The sequence below is a fragment of the Folsomia candida genome, unplaced genomic scaffold (genome assembly GCF_002217175.1).
Source record: "Folsomia candida strain VU population unplaced genomic scaffold, ASM221717v1 Fcan01_Sc051, whole genome shotgun sequence".
NCBI lineage: Eukaryota > Metazoa > Arthropoda > Collembola > Entomobryomorpha > Isotomidae > Folsomia > Folsomia candida.
Genome location: NW_019091243.1, coordinates 434,458 through 454,818, shown reverse-complemented (window position 1 = coordinate 454,818; position 20,361 = coordinate 434,458). Strand labels below are relative to the sequence as shown.

The 20,361-nt window shown below is 39.2% G+C and overlaps 2 protein-coding genes across 2 annotated transcripts in view; both read right to left on the bottom strand.

The window, feature by feature from the left end:
- The window catches only part of LOC110862237 (SEC14-like protein 4), a 34,738-nt gene extending 14,793 nt beyond the window's left edge, over window positions 1-19,945 (bottom strand). The window contains exons 1-3 of the mRNA XM_035845332.1: window positions 19,776-19,945; window positions 19,627-19,674; window positions 18,926-19,536 (exon numbers count right to left, since the gene is read on the bottom strand). The gene's annotated coding sequence lies outside the window, so the exon portion shown is untranslated. The remainder of the gene's footprint in view (window positions 1-18,925; window positions 19,537-19,626; window positions 19,675-19,775) is intronic.
- LOC118433411 lies at window positions 9,631-12,737 on the bottom strand. The gene is made up of 2 exons (XM_035845328.1): window positions 12,586-12,737; window positions 9,631-12,518 (listed from the first exon to the last, which is right to left on the bottom strand). Exon 2 carries the CDS (start codon window positions 11,394-11,396, stop codon window positions 9,789-9,791), a length of 1,608 nt encoding a protein of 535 aa, XP_035701221.1. The 5' UTR covers window positions 11,397-12,518; window positions 12,586-12,737; the 3' UTR covers window positions 9,631-9,788.
- Window positions 19,946-20,361: the final 416 nt, after the last annotated feature.

The following is a 20,361-nucleotide window of genomic DNA, read 5'->3' as shown; positions in this document are numbered from 1 at the left end:
ACGGTTAATTAAAGATAATTATTTTATCCTTAATTAATTCATATTTGGACATTATTAAAATATGACTCGGTGAATTAGTTCTTTTAGTTTGTGATGCATTCTCGGAATTTTTGCGCTACGTGCATGCCATAGACTAATAATATAATATAATATAAATTATATTATATTATATAATATAAGTAATATAATATATTACTTTATTAGTCTATGCGTGCATGCATACTTTATTACTACTACAATATATGAAAATTCGGAACTAATCAACAATTGGCTCCATCCTTTAGCATCAAAGATTTCAAATGTTATAAAAAAATAGAATTCCGGAACCGATACAAACTTCAATATGGACAAAGGAAATTTGTACATGATTGGAATTGAATTTGCAATGGCGATTTATTTTTGTTAAGTTATTACCTAAAACCTAATAAAACCCAATATAACCCATTAAAACCCAAATAAAACCCACTTAGCATGGTAAAACCAAATTAAAACCCATGGGTTTTATAATTTTTTGTTAAAACCCTGGGTTTTTCCGAACCCTGTTAAGATGATGGCATCCTTGAGAATTTATTTATCATGAAGATTATCACAATTATGAATCAAATGTTAGTAAAATGACCAATAAGTTGTGTACGATCATAATAATTTATATTTAGTTACTTACTGGAATGTTTACTACAATTTTTACAGTGTGCTAAATTCTAACTATTTATTATCCGCAATTTACTCGTGGTTTGTATATCTTCTAATTTTAAAGTTAACTCAAGTCCAAAAGATACACCAAAAGCCATACGCCAGAAGTCGATATTTATACGAATGCAATATATATAACGTGATACCGAACGTGACAAAATTCGTGAAATGTAATTCGTAACATTTAGGGTATGGTCAAGAAAGAAAGAAAATTTTTGAAAATGAATTTATTTACATGCAAAAAAAACTACAGAAAAACTACAAAGTTACAATTCGGTAGTTTTATAGCCCATGCGATTGGCAACATATATCAGAAAACAAAAAGTCGATATCTCAAACCGTTTGAAAATGAGAGCAAAAAACTCACAGCATGTCGCAAAAAAATTTGCCACTACTACGAAAATGTGTGCGGGAGCGTGCGGAAAAAGATTTCTGACCACTTCAAAAGTGAAAAACTTTGTCCGGGGTCAATTTGCCGAATTTGAGAATCTCAAATTGAGATATGTACGAGGAAGGGGGGAGTGCAAAAAATAAAAATCAAATGGCCACCCAACTCATGTGGTGACCCCCAAAGTGATACGCAGAGTTCAGAAGGAATTCAAAAGAGACCCTGGAGTATCTGAGCGAAATTTGAGTAAGAAATTAAAAATTGCTAAATCAATTTTGCATGACATCAAGCCAAGAAGTTGGGAATCAAATCTTATAAGGCGATATCTGCTCCAAAATACAACCAAGGTCAAGAAAAAAGGCCAAGACCAATTGCCGGAAGATTGCTGAAGAAAGACTCGCGCAAAACACGCCCGTCATTCTGGTCATGGATGACGAAACCTACTGTCCGATTGATCCAAATGAAGTACCTGGAATAAAGTACTACTCATGGACTAATAAGAAAACAGGTCAAAATTCATTTAAATGCAAACCCAATTCCAATATTCCACTTGGCAACGATAGGCTTGTTAAACGATTTAACATGCAATTGAGATAGGACAATAGAACAATCCCCCGACATTCCACCCACGTAGGACCGGTTGACATATTTTGGGGTTTATGCAAGAAAGAATATAGTAGACGAACAAAACCAGCCAAAAATTTGAGAGGATTCCGACAGATATGGACACATATCTCAAAAAAGGTAGCAGAAAAGAGTGGCAGAGCACTTATGGGGACCGCGCGACAAAAAATTCGCCAGATAGGAGGGATGGGGGTCTATGGACCTTTCGAAGCAAAAATAAATAGGTTAATCCTTAACTTATAATTTGTGAAAATTATTTAGAATTAATTAAATTATTGCTGGTTCTACCGGCATTTTCAAAAATTTTCTTTCTTTCTTGACCATACCCTATTACAAAACACTAACCACATGTTTTCAAAACTGTTCTTGTTATCACCGCATTAAAAAATAACCTTATCACGTATGTAAGCTACCAAATCGTGCTATATTTCACGTTACAAAATCGGATAATTTTACAATCAATTTAAAATTGTAATACAAAGAATGAGCCAGATGTCGAAAGTCAAACGGGGTTGACTTCTGGGGTTGTCTTCTGGGGTTGACAAACCGAGTGAAGTTAGGATAACTGCTAACTCCCCTGATGGACCTTTGACTTTGAATATTACGGTTAGAATTTTAAGACTTCATTAATCTAATAAAAACTCAATTCATGTATTTGTGTTTTGTTAGATGAGTGACGCGAATATGCTTGGAAACACAAAAATGCTTCACAAACTGGCAGTTGTAAAACTAATTCGTGAATTAGAAATGAAAGAAGCCTCGACGCGTGGCATGAGCGATGGCGTCAAAGGCGAAATTATTTCCCTCGGAGTAGAGCACGGTATTAGAAATTTAAATTATTAATGAACCCTTCATTTATTCATGCATACGTAACTAAATTTTACTTATTAGTACAGACATAAATACATACGCAGTGAAATAGCATTTTTTCGAGGTCCGACGATTTTGATGTATGATGGCTTAAAATCTGCCTAATTTTGAGTACGTACAGAACCCGAAACAATATTGCAGGCGTGGATTGATAGTTTTTGCGCTAGACGCCAAAATGTGCGAGTTTTTTTTTGCAAATTTGGGGAATTTTGATTTTTGTCTCATAATCGTCTAAATTCCGTTAAATCCCATTTGACGTAATTTTGGACCAGAATTTGGCCACTGACTTGAATTTGGACTACACTTTTCGAATTTGCTGCATTTTAAAAAATAATTGCATTTTGCATTTTCCCATTTTATTAGTTTTTCCACGATCAAAATACAGAATGTATTAATGGTTTTTAACGTATTGTTCAATCATACATATAAAACCAAAGTTTTCCAATTCTGCGTGTATCTCATAACTAAATGTTGTTGTTGTAAGAAATTTAGCTTCCAAGAAACCTTCCGATACAACGGATTCGTCAGATCTACTGTTCCTAAAACGGAATATTTGTTAACTATGCGATATTTTGTTAATAATGCCTGAACTTTTTGTTAGATTAACTTCTAACCTCCATTTTCACATACTACTTTAGTTCGTACACATTAAATTCACCTAACTAATCCTAAATTCATTTCCTTTTATTCAGGAATAACTTCAAGACACACTTCGTACATTGCTGTGGATGAAAATCTAACAGAATTATATTTTGGATCCATACAACGCCGACAAATTCCTTCTCAACTTTCTACAGCACACGTTCCATCGTATCCTCGTCGTGGTTCCGGGAGATTTGCGTCCTCGTGTACGGATAATGATGAACGTGTGCGTTCTTCCGAGCTGAGGAGCGTTCTAAGCAAATTTAGACAATGTGCGTCGATACCGCACGACCAACATCGAAGCGCTACTTCATCTCGTGCTACTGGTTCAATATCGGGACAAAGCAGGTATGCAAATAACCTACTAGCCAGTGAGTTATTAAAGCCTTGATAGGCTTTTTTTGAAGCCACGTGACACTAATTAATTGCTCCCCGAAACCACACGTTTCCATTTACTCTATAAAATCAAAGCCCACGCAAAGCAGCATCCTCACCGGGTTTATCATCTGGCGGGGAAGAAATGATTGCTGTTATTGACAATCAAAATTTTGATGGCTCATTCTCACTAAAAATGGAATTATGCCAGGCAATAAGTTTACCTTATGAAGAAGTGAAGGCTGGTAGTTTGAACAAAAATTTATTTCATGTTTTTTACTTAATCAGAATAGCTTTTGCTAAATTATAGAAGCCTCAAAAGAAGGTTACAACATTGCACTGTTTACCACCGCATTGGCAATTTCTTATCTAACCACAGACCTGAAGGAACAAAAGGACTCGTGGAACCTTGTAGCTAAGAAAGCTGAGAAATGGATGGCACAAACTTGCACGGATACCAAAATTTTGCAATTAATCATGGCATCTGCCGAAGAATCATATAAGAAATATGGAACGATAAAGAACTGAGGGTATACATACATTTTCCAGTTGAAATACTTATGTATAAACGACCCCTTATCACAACTTTAGCTTAACTATAGGTTCACAACCTGAAATACGTTTATATTTGAGCTTAAACACACTTTTTTCTAGTAGTGTTAACAACCAAGTGGAGAACTTAATTACAGAACCTGCGAATTATACAGCCAATTCTGCCAATGTCTATTTTGCCCCATAAAATTTTTTTATGTAATGCTTCTCCTCATATGTTGATTCTTCTGAAGGGATACTTTATATTATTGATTTTACGAATTATGTAAATACAGCCACAAAAATTATATATCGAATAAACAATACTATATATAATATATATAGTTAATCGATAATCTATATTATAATTTCGAAAAGTCCGTCCCGCGAAATTTTCCGTGACATTCCAGCATTCTGATTGGCTGTTGGGATTATAGGTCCACCAATTAGAGCACGGATTATGATTATGGTTATGGTTATGGTTATGGTTATGGTTATGGTTATGGTTATGGTTATGATTATGGTTATGATTATGGTTATGATTATGGCTATGATTATGGTTAAAAAAATTCCTTAGTAACGTTAAAAAAATTCCTTAGCAACATTAAAAAAATTCCTTAGCAACAATAAAAAAATTCCTTAGCAACATTAAACAAATTCCTTAGCAACCTTAAAAAAATTCCCTAGCAACGTTAGAAAAATTCCTTAGCAACATTAAAAAAATTCCTCAGCAACAATAAAAAAATTCCTTAGCAACAATAAAAAAATTCCCTAGCAACATTAAAAAAATCAGTGGGCATTAAAGGAGGTGCGGAGATCGGCACCCACGCAGCCCGCGTCTACTACAACCACCCCCACACCTCTCCAAAAGCGTTCCTGAAAATTGACTTCAGGAACGCTTTCAACGAAATTAGGAGGGACACGCTCCTCGACGTCGTCCGCGACATGTTCCCTGCAATTTTCCCGTTCGTGGTGCAGTGTTACGCCAGCCCTTCGTCACTTTTCTACGGAATGATCCCCATCCCTTCCCTACTCGGCTGCCAACAAGGGGACCCTTTGGGCCCCGCCCTCTTCTCCCTCGTGGTCCACCCCATCGTCGAAGCGGTGGAAACGGAGCTCAACTTGTGGTACCTCGACGATGGGGCCATGGGGGATTCACCGGAGAAAGTTTTGGCCGCCCTAGCAACCGTTGCTAGGATGAGCGGCGAAGTTGGCCTCCACCTCAACACGGAGAAATGTGAAGTGGGGATCCTGGGGGCGGAGCGCGAAGAAGCCATCGACATTCTCCTCCAATTCCAGCAAGTTGCCCCCGGGATCCAGCTAATGTCCCCCGATTCTGCGATGTTGCTAGGCTCCCCTCTCACAAATGAAGCGCTGGAGGTTGTCCTGGCAACCAAGACCCAACAACTGGCAACTTTCTCCCAACGACTTCTCGGCCCACTCGGCCCTCGGCCTTTTTCTTACTCCGCGCGTCAATTTCCATCCCTCGGCTCATCTACTTTCTCCGCTGCGCCCCGTCGTGGAGGAAGATGGATGCCCTCACTCACTACGACGCTACCCTTAAGGACGCGCTCGAGGGGATCCTCAACTGTACTCTCTCGGAGGCTGCATGGATGCAGTCCTCCCTACCCGTGAAGGAAGGCGGCCTCGGGGTCAGGCACGCTGTGGATGTGGCGATACCGTGTTTTCTCGCGTCCGCCCACAGCGTCCTGCCCCACGTCGAACGTCTCCTTCCGGAGTATCTCCATGGCAGCGACATCGCCATGGCAGAGGGAGTACAGCGCTGGACGGATCTCGGCCTCACGGACCTCCCACCTGAAACCGTCAGAGGAGTCCAAGCAGCGTGGGAGCGCCCTATTCTGGACAAGACTTTGTCCCATCTCTCCGATTTGGCAGTTATCCCGGAGGACATTGCCCGACTCCGTTCTCTGCGCAACAAATACGCGGGGGTGTGGCTCAACACCCTTCCGTCTCCACAACTAGGCACGCTCCTTTCCAACGAGACCTTCCGTGTCTCCGTTGCTCTCCGCCTCGGCTGCGACATTTGCCAGCCGCACAAATGCTCGTGCGGAGCCCAGGTCTCCTCCCGCGGCCTACACGGTCTCTCTTGCCGCCGGAGCGCCGGTCGTTGGTCCCGCCACGAGGCCGCCAACGACGTCATCGCGAGGGCCCTCCGATCGGCGGAGGTACCCTGCATCAGGGAGCCAGCGGGGTGCTCCACCACGGACGGCAAGCGTCCTGATGGGATGACGCTTGTGCCGTGGGCGAGGGGGAGGACCCTCGTGTGGGACTTTACGTGCGCGGACACCTTCGCCCCCAGCCATTTACCCGACACGGTGCGCCATCAGGGCGCTGCAGCCAGCAAGGCGGAGGACGCCAAGAAGAAGAAATACGCGTTCTTGATGGACCGGTACATTTTTGTCCCGGTTGCCATGGAAACGACTGGAGTTTGGGGGCAGGAGGGGCTCGCCCTCATCGAACAAATCGGGCAAAGGATTGCCTCCACGACCGGACAGCTCAATGCTGTCAATTTTCTCCGCCAACGAGTTTCCCTCGCCGCGCAACGAGGAAACGTCGCGTCGATTTTGGGTACACTTCCTCCAGGGAAAGAGTTGGAAGAGGTTTATTATTTGTAACCCCGTAGCGATTTTTTCTGGATTCTTGACTTCGATTTTGTCACGATTGTTCTGCGATCTTCGTCTTTAGCAATTTTAATTCAAAATTTTTTTTACATAAGTAGGGCCTTTTTTTGTGCGACTCCCGTGTAGTCAGATTTTTCGTGATTTACTAACTCTGTGATATACTTTTCTGTGTAATTCAATTAATTTCAATGGAAATAAAAAAATTCCTTAGCAACAATAAAAAAATTCCTTAGCAACATTAAAAAAATTCCTTAGCAACATTAAAAAAATTCCTTAGCAACAATAAAAAAATTCCTTAGCAACGTTAGAAAAATTCCTTAGCAACCTTAAAAAATTCCCTAGCAACGTTAAAAATTTCCTTAGCAACATGAAAAAAATTGCCTGGCAATATAAAAAATTTCTGTAGCAACGCCTTAGTAAGCCTTAAATGCCTTAGTATCCTTTTAAAAAACTCCTTAACAACAGTTAAATAACTTATCAAACAAAGCTACTACTGTTTTAGCTACATTATTCTTGCACTTATTTACTTAATAAGCCAATCCAAAATGTGGCCCGTTTTTAAGACGGGGTTCTCGGCTAGTTTTCCATAAAAACTTGGAGCAATTCATGTGTATGGTACTTATAGTCTCTGCTGATTACTTTTGGGATCTTGACCGCTTGTTGAGTTAAGTATGTGTTGTGGGTCCGATCTGAGAATGTATTGGTCAGAATTAAATATTCAATTTACTCATAAGAATATTGTTTTGTAGGATATGTTTATGTGTAAAGAACGTTAACGTTGAAAGTGAAGAATTTATTTTGGTAGCTTGATTAGCAAAATTATTAATGGGTGAAGCGAAGCAGGGGGTGGTCCCAGACCCCAAAAGTATACATATTCTGAATCCTCCCGCCGAGACCTTTCTAGCGATATCCCAATTATGGGGTATCGCTAGAAAGGTGAAAGTAGCATCTCCATATCTTTTTCCATCATCGAGAAATCCGCTGCCCAGTTTTCAGATTTTGCGACTTTCGGCCCCTCCCACTCGAGCAAGGGGCGGAGTAGAACCAAAGTATTGATTCATGTATACTCAAAAAAATCAGTTCACAAACAGTGCAAACCTCATCAAAATCAATTTTTATCCATCTTTCTAAATTCCGGTTTACATTATTGTAACTCCTAAGTAAATATTAAGAACTAAAATGAACTGCTAATTTAAAAGTTCCACATAACAATTGTATAAAAATATCGACTTAAAACGTATCATCCATTGAAAATGAGCTTTCTTCACCGGAAATAAAAAAATTAGTTCAATTTTATTCATCCTCAGTTCATGACATGCAATCCCGTACGGGAGCAGGGTCCCAATTCCCACCCCGTCGGGCAAAATAAGTAAAACAGCATCCAGGGTTACCGACACCAGGAAAAAGCTGGTTAGAATGATGGTCAGTTTGTCCCATTATTTGAATTATTGAGGAACAATTAGTTCCCCTTATTTTCCAATAACAAGCCTAACCCGTTGAGAAAGTCTAGTCGAGCGTGATCGACGGACGGACAAACGTCCGAAGCGAGCGTACACATAAAATAATATGTTCGATACTAAATAATGCATGGTTAGTACTTGATTTATTTCCATACCAGCAATAGCGAAGCTGTTTGCCGAATACAGAATTCCTGAACGATCAAAGGGGTCAACTGTTCCACAAAATTATTTCCAAATTGTACCCTTAAGGGTCTTTATACACCATAAGAGCGGCCCATGGTAGCATAAAGCCCCAAACCCCTCGAAAAAGTGGACTCTCCCCCCGGCAAATTTTGAAATCTTCTCGTGTCTTTCTTTTACTGGCAGTTGTTGCGGATCCGTTGAGTTTCTTGTCCTCGCTCTCCTGACTTATCAAAAGGTAACAAATAAAGTGCATTTTCTCATCAGGAAAGAGACTAATAGTTATCGTTTCTTATAAAAAACAGTTTTCTGTGCTAATCGACGATCGGCTCGACGGGAGACTTTAGTTAGAAGAAGTGAGCAAATAAAGTGTATTTTCGCATCAGGAAAGAGACTATGTTATCGTTTCTTATAAATTACAGTTATGGTTTCAATAACCTATAATATTTATGAGGCTGCGGGTGCTGCGGGTGGAGTCAGACGACGTGCCAGGCGTGGTCAAGGTGTCCGGCAACGGCATAGACGCAATCAGGAGGAAAGCGTGCTGCCTCATTCTGAGGCCCCTTCCCCAGGGGGACATTCTGGGAGAGCTCAACATTCCGGGAGAGCTCAACATTCCGGGAGAGCTCATCATTCCGGGAGAGCTCAACATTCCGGGAGAGCTCAACATTCCGGGAGAGCACAACATTCCGGGAGAGCTCATCATTCCGGGAGAGCTCAACATTCCGGGAGAGCACAACATTCCGGGAGAGCTCAAAATTACGGGAGAGGTTGGTGGGGACAGCATGCTGGACGGGGTCATCGGGGTGGCTTCCGAGGCTGGATGTCCCATGGGTTCGCAACGCAGGGAAGACACGACCCTGTCCTAATGCAGCGGTTGACTGAATTAGAGGGTGGGGCCGCCCCTAGGCTTCCTGGGAACTGGCCCCAACAACAACTGGAACAGCGGCAGGAACAGGAACAGCGGCAGGAACAAGAAAAACAGCTGCAACAACAACAGCAGCAGCAACAACAACAGCAGCAGCAACAACAACAGCAGCAACAACAACAACAGCAGCAACAACAACAACAGCAGCAACAGCAACAACAGCTGCAAGAACAACAGCAGGAGCAACAGCTAATTACTCGGGAAGAGGAGGATTTGATTCTGATGGAACAATAATTTATTTTTGTGAGTTTATGATTTTGCGTGGAAATAAAATCTGTTTGTTCTTTATTGATTTTGATACTTTTTTTCCGTTGTATAAGTTTATTTACATCTGGATGTATGCTAGGATACAGGATAAAGAATATAATGGACAAATTTACTAAATTTAATTATTTTATTACAATAATAAGCATAATACATTAGTAATAACAAACCAAATTTAGTGAATAAAATTTTTATTTTTGCATATCCAGATTATTTATTGTTTGACCTGTGTGGTTACGTTTCCTTGCGAGGGTTTTTTTATTAGCTTTTTTAGCGACTGCATCTTTTCTAGATTCTGGGCATCTATACTCAGTGTATCCTCGGTCAAACCTTGAATCAACCAGCTCAGGTGCAAGGTCATTTTCCCAAAAATATTCCATATTAATTTTCATCACCTCCCAGAGCTGATCAGTGTCATCAGTACGATAAATTTTTTCTAAATGATACCCCACTGGCGTCCAAACAAAGAAATCACACCACTGGCGCCTTGTAACGTAAATTTGCATTATAACCTGATAATAATACGAATTCGACAATTTCAAACGGAGTATCCCATCCTTGTATTCAAGGCAACTGGTTTTAGGCGAATATGTAGGCCAGTCTTTTGGATCTTTATCGCGAATTGAATGGGGACATTTCACTTCTAATAAACCATCCTCCTCCAGCAGTCCGTCAGGACTTGCGGCAAAAAAGGATGGAGGTTTGGTAAGTAGTGTTGTATACACTTTGGCTGGCCAGAATGAGCAGTTGTTATAAGAGAAGACAGCTGCTAGCATCCTATGTCGGTAAAGGCCCTTCTGGCCCATGTTTTTCCTTTTGCCTTCCATGAATTTGTTAGCAACGGACATAAAGCTCTCTGAAGCATTGCTTGTTTGGTTTTCTATCAAACTGTAGCTTTCGTTAGATATTTTCCTTAGAGCTGTATTTAGCGGTTCCCAGAAACTACACGTCATCATTTCTGCCACTCTGTCTGCTTCAACTGCTTTAGAGGGGTCACTGGTATCGCAAAAGTACGATTTGCACTTGATATGACGTCCAAAAATGTGGAATGGAATATTGAGGATATCATGTTTTAGATATTTCCACGAATCGTTTGTTTTATTTTCAATGTAATGTTTTACAGCCATTTTAATGGCTATAGGAATGCGGTGTAGGTGCTTACAAAAATTGCGTCTTTCTTCTATGGAAATATTTTTAGCATTTTTTCCTGTGATTTTGTTTTTTGCCAGTGCCGTGCATTTCTTTGTTAAATTTTTGTATAAATGGTTTTTACATTCAATTTTTTTAACTTTAATTCCTGGATATACATCTTCGACATTTGCATGGAAGGAGGAATCTCCGTCGCCAATAAATTTTGTAAAAACTACTTCGTGTAGTCGACTTTGTGCAAACCCGTTTGTTAGAATATCTGATTCCATCGCTGTAGCTGGACCTGACCAATTTTTAGGACAATCGTGATCCCGATTTTCATTGTTACCTTTATCGCACACAATACAAGTACTGCATCGAGTGTCAGCAAATATTATTTTTTTTGTTTGCATTCCTATTATTACACCAATGCCACAATTAGCTGTGTAAGTGTGACCATAACTTCGTTTTGACCATCCCCCGTCAACACATACTGTTATCGCAGCATACTTAACTCCTTCGACTACAACGAAGCTGTTTGCTTCTACAGCCAGTTCCCTTTCTCGAGCGAGGTTTTCCTTCATCTCTTGTACGAAAGCTTCCTCCATTAGGGCCTTGCAGCTTTCCTCTGCTTTTTTAAATGTCCTAGGATCTGGACACGGCAAGTCCATAGTTGTTAGCAGCGACGTTGCAGCCGAAAACCCAACGGGAGAACATTCACACCCCCACGCAAAACTGTCGTTAATTGGAAGAGTATTGCAATCCGAATCGCTACTAATAACCGCAACCCACCCACAGGCGCATTTAAAAATGCATTCAGTCGATAATCCTTTTCGCCTTTCCAAATCTAGCGACCAATTTTTGCAACTCGACAGCTCGAGCAATGAGAGGATATGTCATAAATTCCATCAATCAGACTCTTGAACGACAAAATTCTCCTTCCGGAAGTGTCTACCCTAGGTGGCTCAATTGTCCGCTCAACATTTGGCTGTTCAATTGTCCGCTCTACCCTAGGTGGTTCAATTGTCCGCTCTACATTTGGCTGTTCAATTGTCCGCTCTACCCTAGGTGGTTCAATTGTCCGCTCTACATTTGGCTGTTCAATTGTCCGCTCTACCCTAGGTGGTTCAATTGTCCGCTCTACATTTGGCTGTTCAATTGTCCGCTCTAACCTAGGTGGTTCAATTGTCCGCTCTACATTTGGCTGTTCAATTGTCCGCTCTACCCTAGGTGGTTCAATTGTCCGCTCTACATTTGGCTGTTCAATTGTCCGCTCTACCCTAGGTGGTTCAATTGTCCGCTCTACATTTGGCTGTTCAATTGTCCGCTCTACCCTAGGTGGTTCAATTGTCCGCTCTACATTTGGCTGTTCAATTGTCCGCTCTAACCTAGGTGGTTCAATTGTCCGCTCTACATTTGGCTGTTCAATTGTCCGCTCTACCCTAGGTGGTTCAATTGTCCGCTCTACATTTGGCTGTTCAATTGTCCGCTCTAACCTAGGTGGTTCAATTGTCCGCTCTACCCTAGGTGGTTCAATTGTCCTCTCTCTATCAATTACTTCTCGTTCATAAATTGTTCCCTCTATTCTGGCAATGTTTCTGAGACGGCATAGAGAATTTTTTTTTCTGCTTATTTTTAACTTTGATATAGTAGGCATTTTGTGAAGTGATGTATACAAACTAACCTAACCTAGAAATAGTTACTTAGCCCTAACATAATTCTGATAAAATAATAATCCAAAACTAGAATACAATAAGTCTCCCGTCGAGCGGATCCTCGATAAGAACAGAAAACTGTAATTTATAAGAAACGATAATAATTAGTCTCTTTCCTGAACAAAAACTGCACTTTATTTGTTACCTTTTGATAAGTAAGTTGGAGAGGGAGGAGAAACTCAACGGATCCACAACAAGGCAATGTGGTAAAATCACCAGTTGAAAATTTCCCGGTGTTCCAATTTACCCCATTTTAAGGAAAAAACATTAAAATGCGATTTCAAAAGGCATCATCTCTGTCATTTTTGCATTAAAATGAAATATTTTTAGCAAAATGGAAAGCTAATTTATTGGTTTATAAAACCTTGGTAGTTTCACTTCAAGTTATTCAGTTTTCACCGATATATACGAGCATTCGTCCGTGAGTAACTGACGAATGCTCGTGTATATCGGTGAAAACTGAATAACTTGAAGCGAAACTACCAAGGTTTTATAAACCAATAAATTAGCTTTCCATTTTGCTAAAAATATTTCATTTTAATGCAAAAATGACAGAGATGATGCCTTTTGAAATCGCATTTTAATTTGCATGTGTCTTTATGGGAAGTGAAAGTCTATCTTTTGGAAGGGGTGGAAAGATACGCGTCATCCTAAAAGGCCTTAAAGTTGCAAAAGATCTGTAAACCCTCCGCGTCAAGGCCGAGTTATTTTGACCCTGGAACTTCAAAATGCATTCGGTGCTAATAGTAATAATATGTCCGGCAACAGAAAATGTTACCAGGGTAAGGGTTACTAACGCCAAATAGGGACAAATGAATATCGCCATTCGGACAATATTTGCACCCTGACTTTGCCAAATCTTAATGACAATAAAGCATAAAGAAAGCTGTAGAATAGGTACGAAATAACCATACGTTGCAAATATTCTGTCGCGAATGACAGAGTTGACGACTTTTTCCAGAGCCTGCAATTTTTTGTAACCAGCAATTCCACCCTTGAGATATTTCAAGCCGGATAAAATGAATGAAATGCTCGTAACTAGAACAACAATGCCGTGGTAGCCTGCACCAGTAGCGACAATGGCCATATTGACGAATTCAAGGATAATTAGGATGCATCTCATCGCGAAATTACAATCCCGGTTTTTGCAGAGGAGGGCGCTTAGCAGGGGCGGTTTGAAGGGAAACAGGATTGCTAAGCCGGTCACACACACAGGAAGACACACGTACTGCAGAGCTGCCATGTCCATGCAGAAGAAGACACTTCCAGATGAACTTTGATTCTTTCTGAGTCGAGTATTTAGCACCTATTTAGTAAAACAATACATTTATGTGTGTTAATCATTATAGTCTTCGTTTAACGAACGTAAGTTAACCAACAGATAAAATTCAGGAGTGGGATTTGATCGAAGTCGGGGTAGAATTCAGCCCTAGTCAACCACCCGCCTACAAATAGCGACGTTATTCCAATCCCTTCCACAACTTCGAGATAGTTAGCAGCCTTCGTTATTGTGCAATATAGCTGGAGCAGGATGACGATGAATTGTAGGATTAATACACCTCGGACTATGTTGTGGTGTCGGATGTCTCGAACTATCAGTTTACCCTTGTTTTCATCCCAGGTTGGAAAAGCAGAGAAAAATATGTCAACATAGCTCGCGTGGTGTTTGACCTTGGCAACTAAGGGGCATGATGGTGAGATGATGATTTTTCGCTGGGCGCTCATTGTTTTACGGCAAATTATTCTTCCTAATGGAGACGAACCAAACCAATTTGAAGAGATGTGCCTCCAGGGTTTCCTGAGGTTATGAAGATGGTTGTAGTTTTGCAGCACAGAAATTGAGTCTTTGTGTTTCTGTACTGATGATTTTATCGCAATTAGTGCTACGAAAATCGCTGGGCACCAATAATGGGAGGTTGCCTGAATTGAAAAGTTAGTTGCCTCAGGAAATTTTCCACACGGCAAAATACACCAAAATGTTTAAATTCTGAGAGCGAAAAGCTCCAGAGGCGAGCTTAAAGCTGTGGCCGAAATATCTCATGACTTGCTCTAAATTTAAATTTTTGAACCGTTTGAATACAAACTTCTGGTTTCTGATAGTAATCTTATTCTAGATTTTAGTCTTCCTATTCTGATGTTACTTTATAGATAGTTGAGCACATAATAAACTAAAATAACATGCCAGGCTATTTTAGTAATTATTTATGACCGGATGGAGAGATGGATGTGTAGTAAGAGATACATACATGAGAGAATATCCTGTTTTAGAATAATAAATATTTTGTAAGCGAATGATTCCAACTGTGTAATATTTTGTTAGAATATTTACTTAGTCACCAGTTGACTTAGTTAGTTACTTAGGCTCCAACAGGCAGAATTGACATATATTGTGTGGTGCTCGGTAAGGTTATGTGTAGTCTGTCCCTATACCAAATACACATGTAGTCTCTTCTGTTCTGTCTGAGTTTTTCCCAAGTAGCTCGATAACCACTTATCATTTAGAAAATCCGGATGCACCATCATCCACACCAATAATTCCACTATTTAAAGTTATATTTTCAGTTGCTAATTCGTTGTACTTACGATAACCTAATATCGCAAAAGTTAGTTTCGTTGGTGGAGCGGTATCTAAACCGCTTACCCCGAGCAGGAAATAAACGTGCGAGGCTCTCGTTTCAACCTTGAGACAAAAAGCCTGGGCTACCATACCCGACACGACACGACACGCACTGTGGTGGTGATACACCCACTCACCCCACACAAGGTAACCAGTCCTATCCACACATACCAACACGTCTACGGAGTTGAGAGGCTACCTCGCCTTATCAACCGCACGGTCACCTTGCCTCGATAGGGTTAGCTTCGTTCCTTGAACAAATTAAACTACGTGTACGATAAATCAGGTATTTTCATTCAAATTAATCTTGTATGCAAATTTAATCTATTTCCTTTCCGATTCGACTACCAACCAATCCGAGCACTACGTATTCTCCGAGCAAGCACTTGTTAAATTTATATCAGTATTTATTTCTCAATCGGCTTTCTCTATCATCGTTGCTTGTCTCATCTTCATTTCTGCTTATCGGTCACCCTTCCATTCGAACCCACAATACGAGTACGCTGCACCCTATCCTATAGTCATAGGATAGGGTGCAGCGTACTCGGGTGAGGAGTTTTGTGGACTCCAAAAGTGATTTCTTCTTCAAGTGATCTTCAAAAGTGAAAGCAACACCGTGGCAGAATGACTTGTGTGAGAAAATTATATTGGCTTCGTCCACCACTCTGGAAAACCTAAAGTTTGATTGGGACCATGATCAAGATATACCTCCAATTTCTAAAACTGTTTTCCCAAAATTGACTAAATTAGTGATAGATTACGAATATTATTACGCGCTGCTTGGAAATAAATCTGTGGAAAGAATTGGGCAGGCTTTTACAGAATCGTTGCCCGGTTTAATACATCTCAAAATGAGCTGCAAGGATTTGGATAAGATTTCAAAGATGCAGCCCATGCCAAGGTTTCCGCTGTAAGCTTAATGCTCCAGACGGATGTGGCCTGTGGCCTCGACCGTGTGTTAATAAAGTCTTAATTATTTTTTCAGATCACTAAGTTCATTGACCTTCACTGGAGAATTGGACCCACAAGAGATGGAGTGTCTTCTAAAATTTCCCGTTACTTTGAAGAACCTTGGTATAGAAATCGTATTTGAAACTGATAATCGTTCTGTGCACGAGCTGCCAACGATTTTATATAAATTACTGAAGAAACATTCTCCCACGCTGGAAAAACTTTCTATCGACATCTGTTTGCCAAATTATGATGGGGAACTGGAATGGAAGTTCCCAGTATTTCCAGCCCTGAAAAGGCTAAGGATCTGTAACTATTCAGAGCTTCACAATCTGGAATGGAATTTGAAACGGGCAGCGGGTCAGGAAATTTTGCAGGTATTAATTATACCGTGTGCTTTCCTGTCTTGGAAAGTTTGTATATTTCCATCGAATCGACTGGGATAACGTAATGGCAGAGGTGGAATCAGTGAAAAAAGTTGAAATTCAAATGCGTATTTTGCATGCTTTAGAAACTAGCGATGATATACTAGCTCGAGCTCGCCTGTACATGCTGCTACTGGAGATATTTCCAAATGCTAGGGATTCGGTGATCAAAAATATGAGGAAAGCACTCCTACTGTAGTAGCTTAACTATGTCTAAAGAATTAATTTAGGTGATAAAAAAGGTCTGCGCAGAGTTGTTTAGGATCTCAATGTCTGTGAAGTTTGATGAGAGAGTAAATATACTATGTATGTATGTAGTTGTGACTTTTATGTGGATACAGCTTTAAATTCGATGAGACTGTGTCGTGCTTAGGTGAGGTGAAGGAATTAGAGAAGTAAATACAGAGTAAGTGACTTTAAGTCCTAATTTAAGGTAAGCTTGTAAATATAAAAACAACCAAATCTGTGCGAACCGACAAAACATGAAATTCGTTAAGCACGAATTGGCTAAAATAAGTCGAAACTAATTATTAACTAGATTTAAAGGCCTTTAAATCTGATATTATTTAACTAATCGATGCTTCTGCTGTTAAAAAACATCTGCACAAAATTAGTGCATAAAAATGTGTTTAATAACACCCACCAAAAATCCGGAAAAGTGCACAAAATTGTGCAAAAATAGTTCAACTGATTACTATGCAATAAAGCTGAGTATGTAAGGTAATAGACGAATGTTAAGCTATGCTACGATGTTTTTCAACAATATTAGCAATGTCAAACCGTTTTTTAACATTTGTAATTTAAAAATATTTTTCATAATTTCCGACTTAATAAAATTGTACTGTTAAGCGGCTTAATCATTATTGAACATGTGTAAAAGTAAACTGTTAAATGAACGGAAGGACTAGGGAAATCAGAGGGTGATAAATGGCCACAGCTTTTTATTATTTTATTTTGAAGGTCGTAATGGGTCAATAATAAATAAATTACGAAAAGTCGAAAAAAGTTACCGGCGACCACCTTTCTGAGCCAAAAACCAAAATTTTTGATTACCCATCTTCTTGTTGTTTGCTGGGCCATATCTTTAAAACCGAACCGAATCTGTGGAAATGTCTCAGGAAAAAAATGAAGCCAATTACAATTGCCAATCATTAGGCACTAATACATTAATAAATGAAGTCATGAAAATATAAAGCAAGGAAAAATTTAGCCCGGATGCCAAAATATTCCCAAACAATATCCAGATTTTTTGAGTTTTTAATTTTTTATCGCACCTTACTCGTCGATATCGGTCCAACTATTGACTGGATTAGATACTTTGAACATGTGAGCATAACATATAAAAGGCCGGCGGTGAAGTGTCTCATAGTTGTTTTGCTAAAAATAACGGAACCTTGCAAGATACGATAAAATTTGTGGTAAAAATGGGGTTTTAATTTTTTTTCGAAACCTTGGCGTTGTCCAATCCATGTCCAACTATGTCAGGAATGTTGGGACATTTACCCTAAATATTATAATTAAAAAATATTGGATAGGGTGTGTCACGGTTTTTTTTACTAAAAATCATCGAAGTTCGCCAGATTTGAGAAATTTTGAAAAAACTCAATTTTAATTGTTTTTTACCATGTCTTAAGGTCATTTAACTGCATTTTAATGAATAATAAACTGATCCTGAATTGAGCTTGGCATTGGCGAATCCAAATTTTATGCAATTTCATTTTAGAGGAACAGTATGGTACATTTTGGGTATTAATACTATTAATACTATTATACGGTAAAATTGTTGAAGACATTGTTATCACCAGAGCCAGAGAAAGTAAAAACTTATTGCCGGAACGGTAATGATACGTACATACATATCAATTTCTTGCTAATACACCCAATGTTTTCAATTTTTCTATGATTTTAGATATGTTTCACTCCGATAAGGTCAGGGTTCTGAATTGTGCGACTGTTGCGTAGCTTGTTTTTTTTTTACATACATAGCATTTTGATTGTCAGAGTTTTTCTGAAACTGTGCATTCATCTCCTTAAAAATATTTCAGTAAAATTGCACTAACAAACAATGGAACCTTTTTTCAAGCTACATACACCGGTATTGTTTAGCGAGTTATGTTAAAAATCAAGCCAAAAATAGGAACTGACGTGGCACATATAGTTCCGTTGTAAAGAAAAATATTGGAGGTCAGTGTTCATGCGCCCGCCTTGGTTTTCGCAACGAGTGCAACGTGATTTCTAATTTCTGGCTTGATTTTTTGGTACAAATCACTTGTCAATCCTAGCTTGAAAAAAAGTTCCATTTTAAGATTTACGTATTCATTTGCTTAAAAATAAGTAAGAAAAAATAATATTACTAAGTAATACACCCATAATCTTTTTCAAAAATATATTTACGGTGCATAGAAAGTATACTTGGGAGAAATTTGCTGGCGACGTTTAAGGAGAAAAAATCAGGATGATATTTGCTTATTTAATCAATGCACGAAACTTACGTTGGAAACCTTGATAGCATTCCTGGTCTTGCAATTTTTGCTAGGCGGGCACAGTAGAGATATTCCAAACTTGGGAAACACTCCATAATCGTGTGACCAACTTCCTCCACTGCTTCGTCATCTATCTCCTGAGACAGGTTGTACAGCACCTCGAATTTCTTCATCTTAGGGAACACAGTGCCTCTCAATGCTGGAAAATATGGTTCATCTCGGTCCCACAAAAATTCCAAATTTTCCAACGTAGCGGATGACGTGAGGATAATATTTTCACAGAAATCTTTAAACGACCCGGTTGATAATTCAGCTTCAAGTTCGGACTGGATAAAAATTGACTTGACATTGGTAATTAATGGGACGTGGGTAAAATCCAGGGTTTCGATGTCACGAGGTAAATCGTCATTGAAAACGATACAAATCATGATTGGGTTGAATTTCAGTTTTTCAACTATTTTCAAAATATCTGACTTTTTATAAGAACTTTGGTCGATACGCAGTGTAATCGCTGTCCTCGCCTTTAGAACGGGGGTAGCTCCATAATTCCAGGTTTGGGAAACGAGGCGACAGTTTTTTATAGCTTTCGTGCCAAGATATTTACAAAGGTGGGAAATTACCTGGAGTAAAATAAATAAGTTACTTCAAATTTAAATTAGACACCCAAAGATTTATTTAAAAATATTTGATATTTAATCTCATAATGTTACATCAGGGATAAGAGGACATTATGCTTTGTTTGCCATAAAAGTTTGTCCCTTTAATAGAATAGGCAATTAAATACATAATTAAATAATTAAATTTTTACATGGAAAGAAACTTTATAACTTATAACTTCTAAAGAAACTTTATAACTTACCTCTGAAGTAGGTCATTCGTTCTCCAACATACTTAATATCAATTGTTGAGTAATGTTGGTGTTGTTAAATTTTTGTTTCTTTAATTTTAAATTATTTATTTTAGATTCCGCTTAAAATATAAGAAAACAGAACGGCGAGCAGCTGGGATTCATTGATTTGTGTGTGTGTGTGTGTGGGATTTCATGCATCTGCGGCATAACATTCACCAGGCGCAGATATTTCGTAAATATGTATGGGCACATTTTTTTCTCCTCGGTAGCACATCACATGTTTATATGTTGTAGTTATATTCATACGCTGCAAAAGTTATGGCAAAACATTCAAGTATTGCACATTTTTGACATATTAATTCCAAATTTGGTACAGTTATGGTAAATCGCATTTGTTTTAAGAGAAGGATTATCATTGAATATCCATTGACAAGGTCAAAGGTTACGATTTTGTGACCTCTGAACCTAAAGAAGTATAAAATCGCATTGACTCGTATTTTGGAGTTTTGGAAATCAGTTTGACTAAATTTTAAGACGTATTTGAAAATGTATTTTTGATGTGTCTTAAAATGTATATGTAAACTTGGGGGTATCT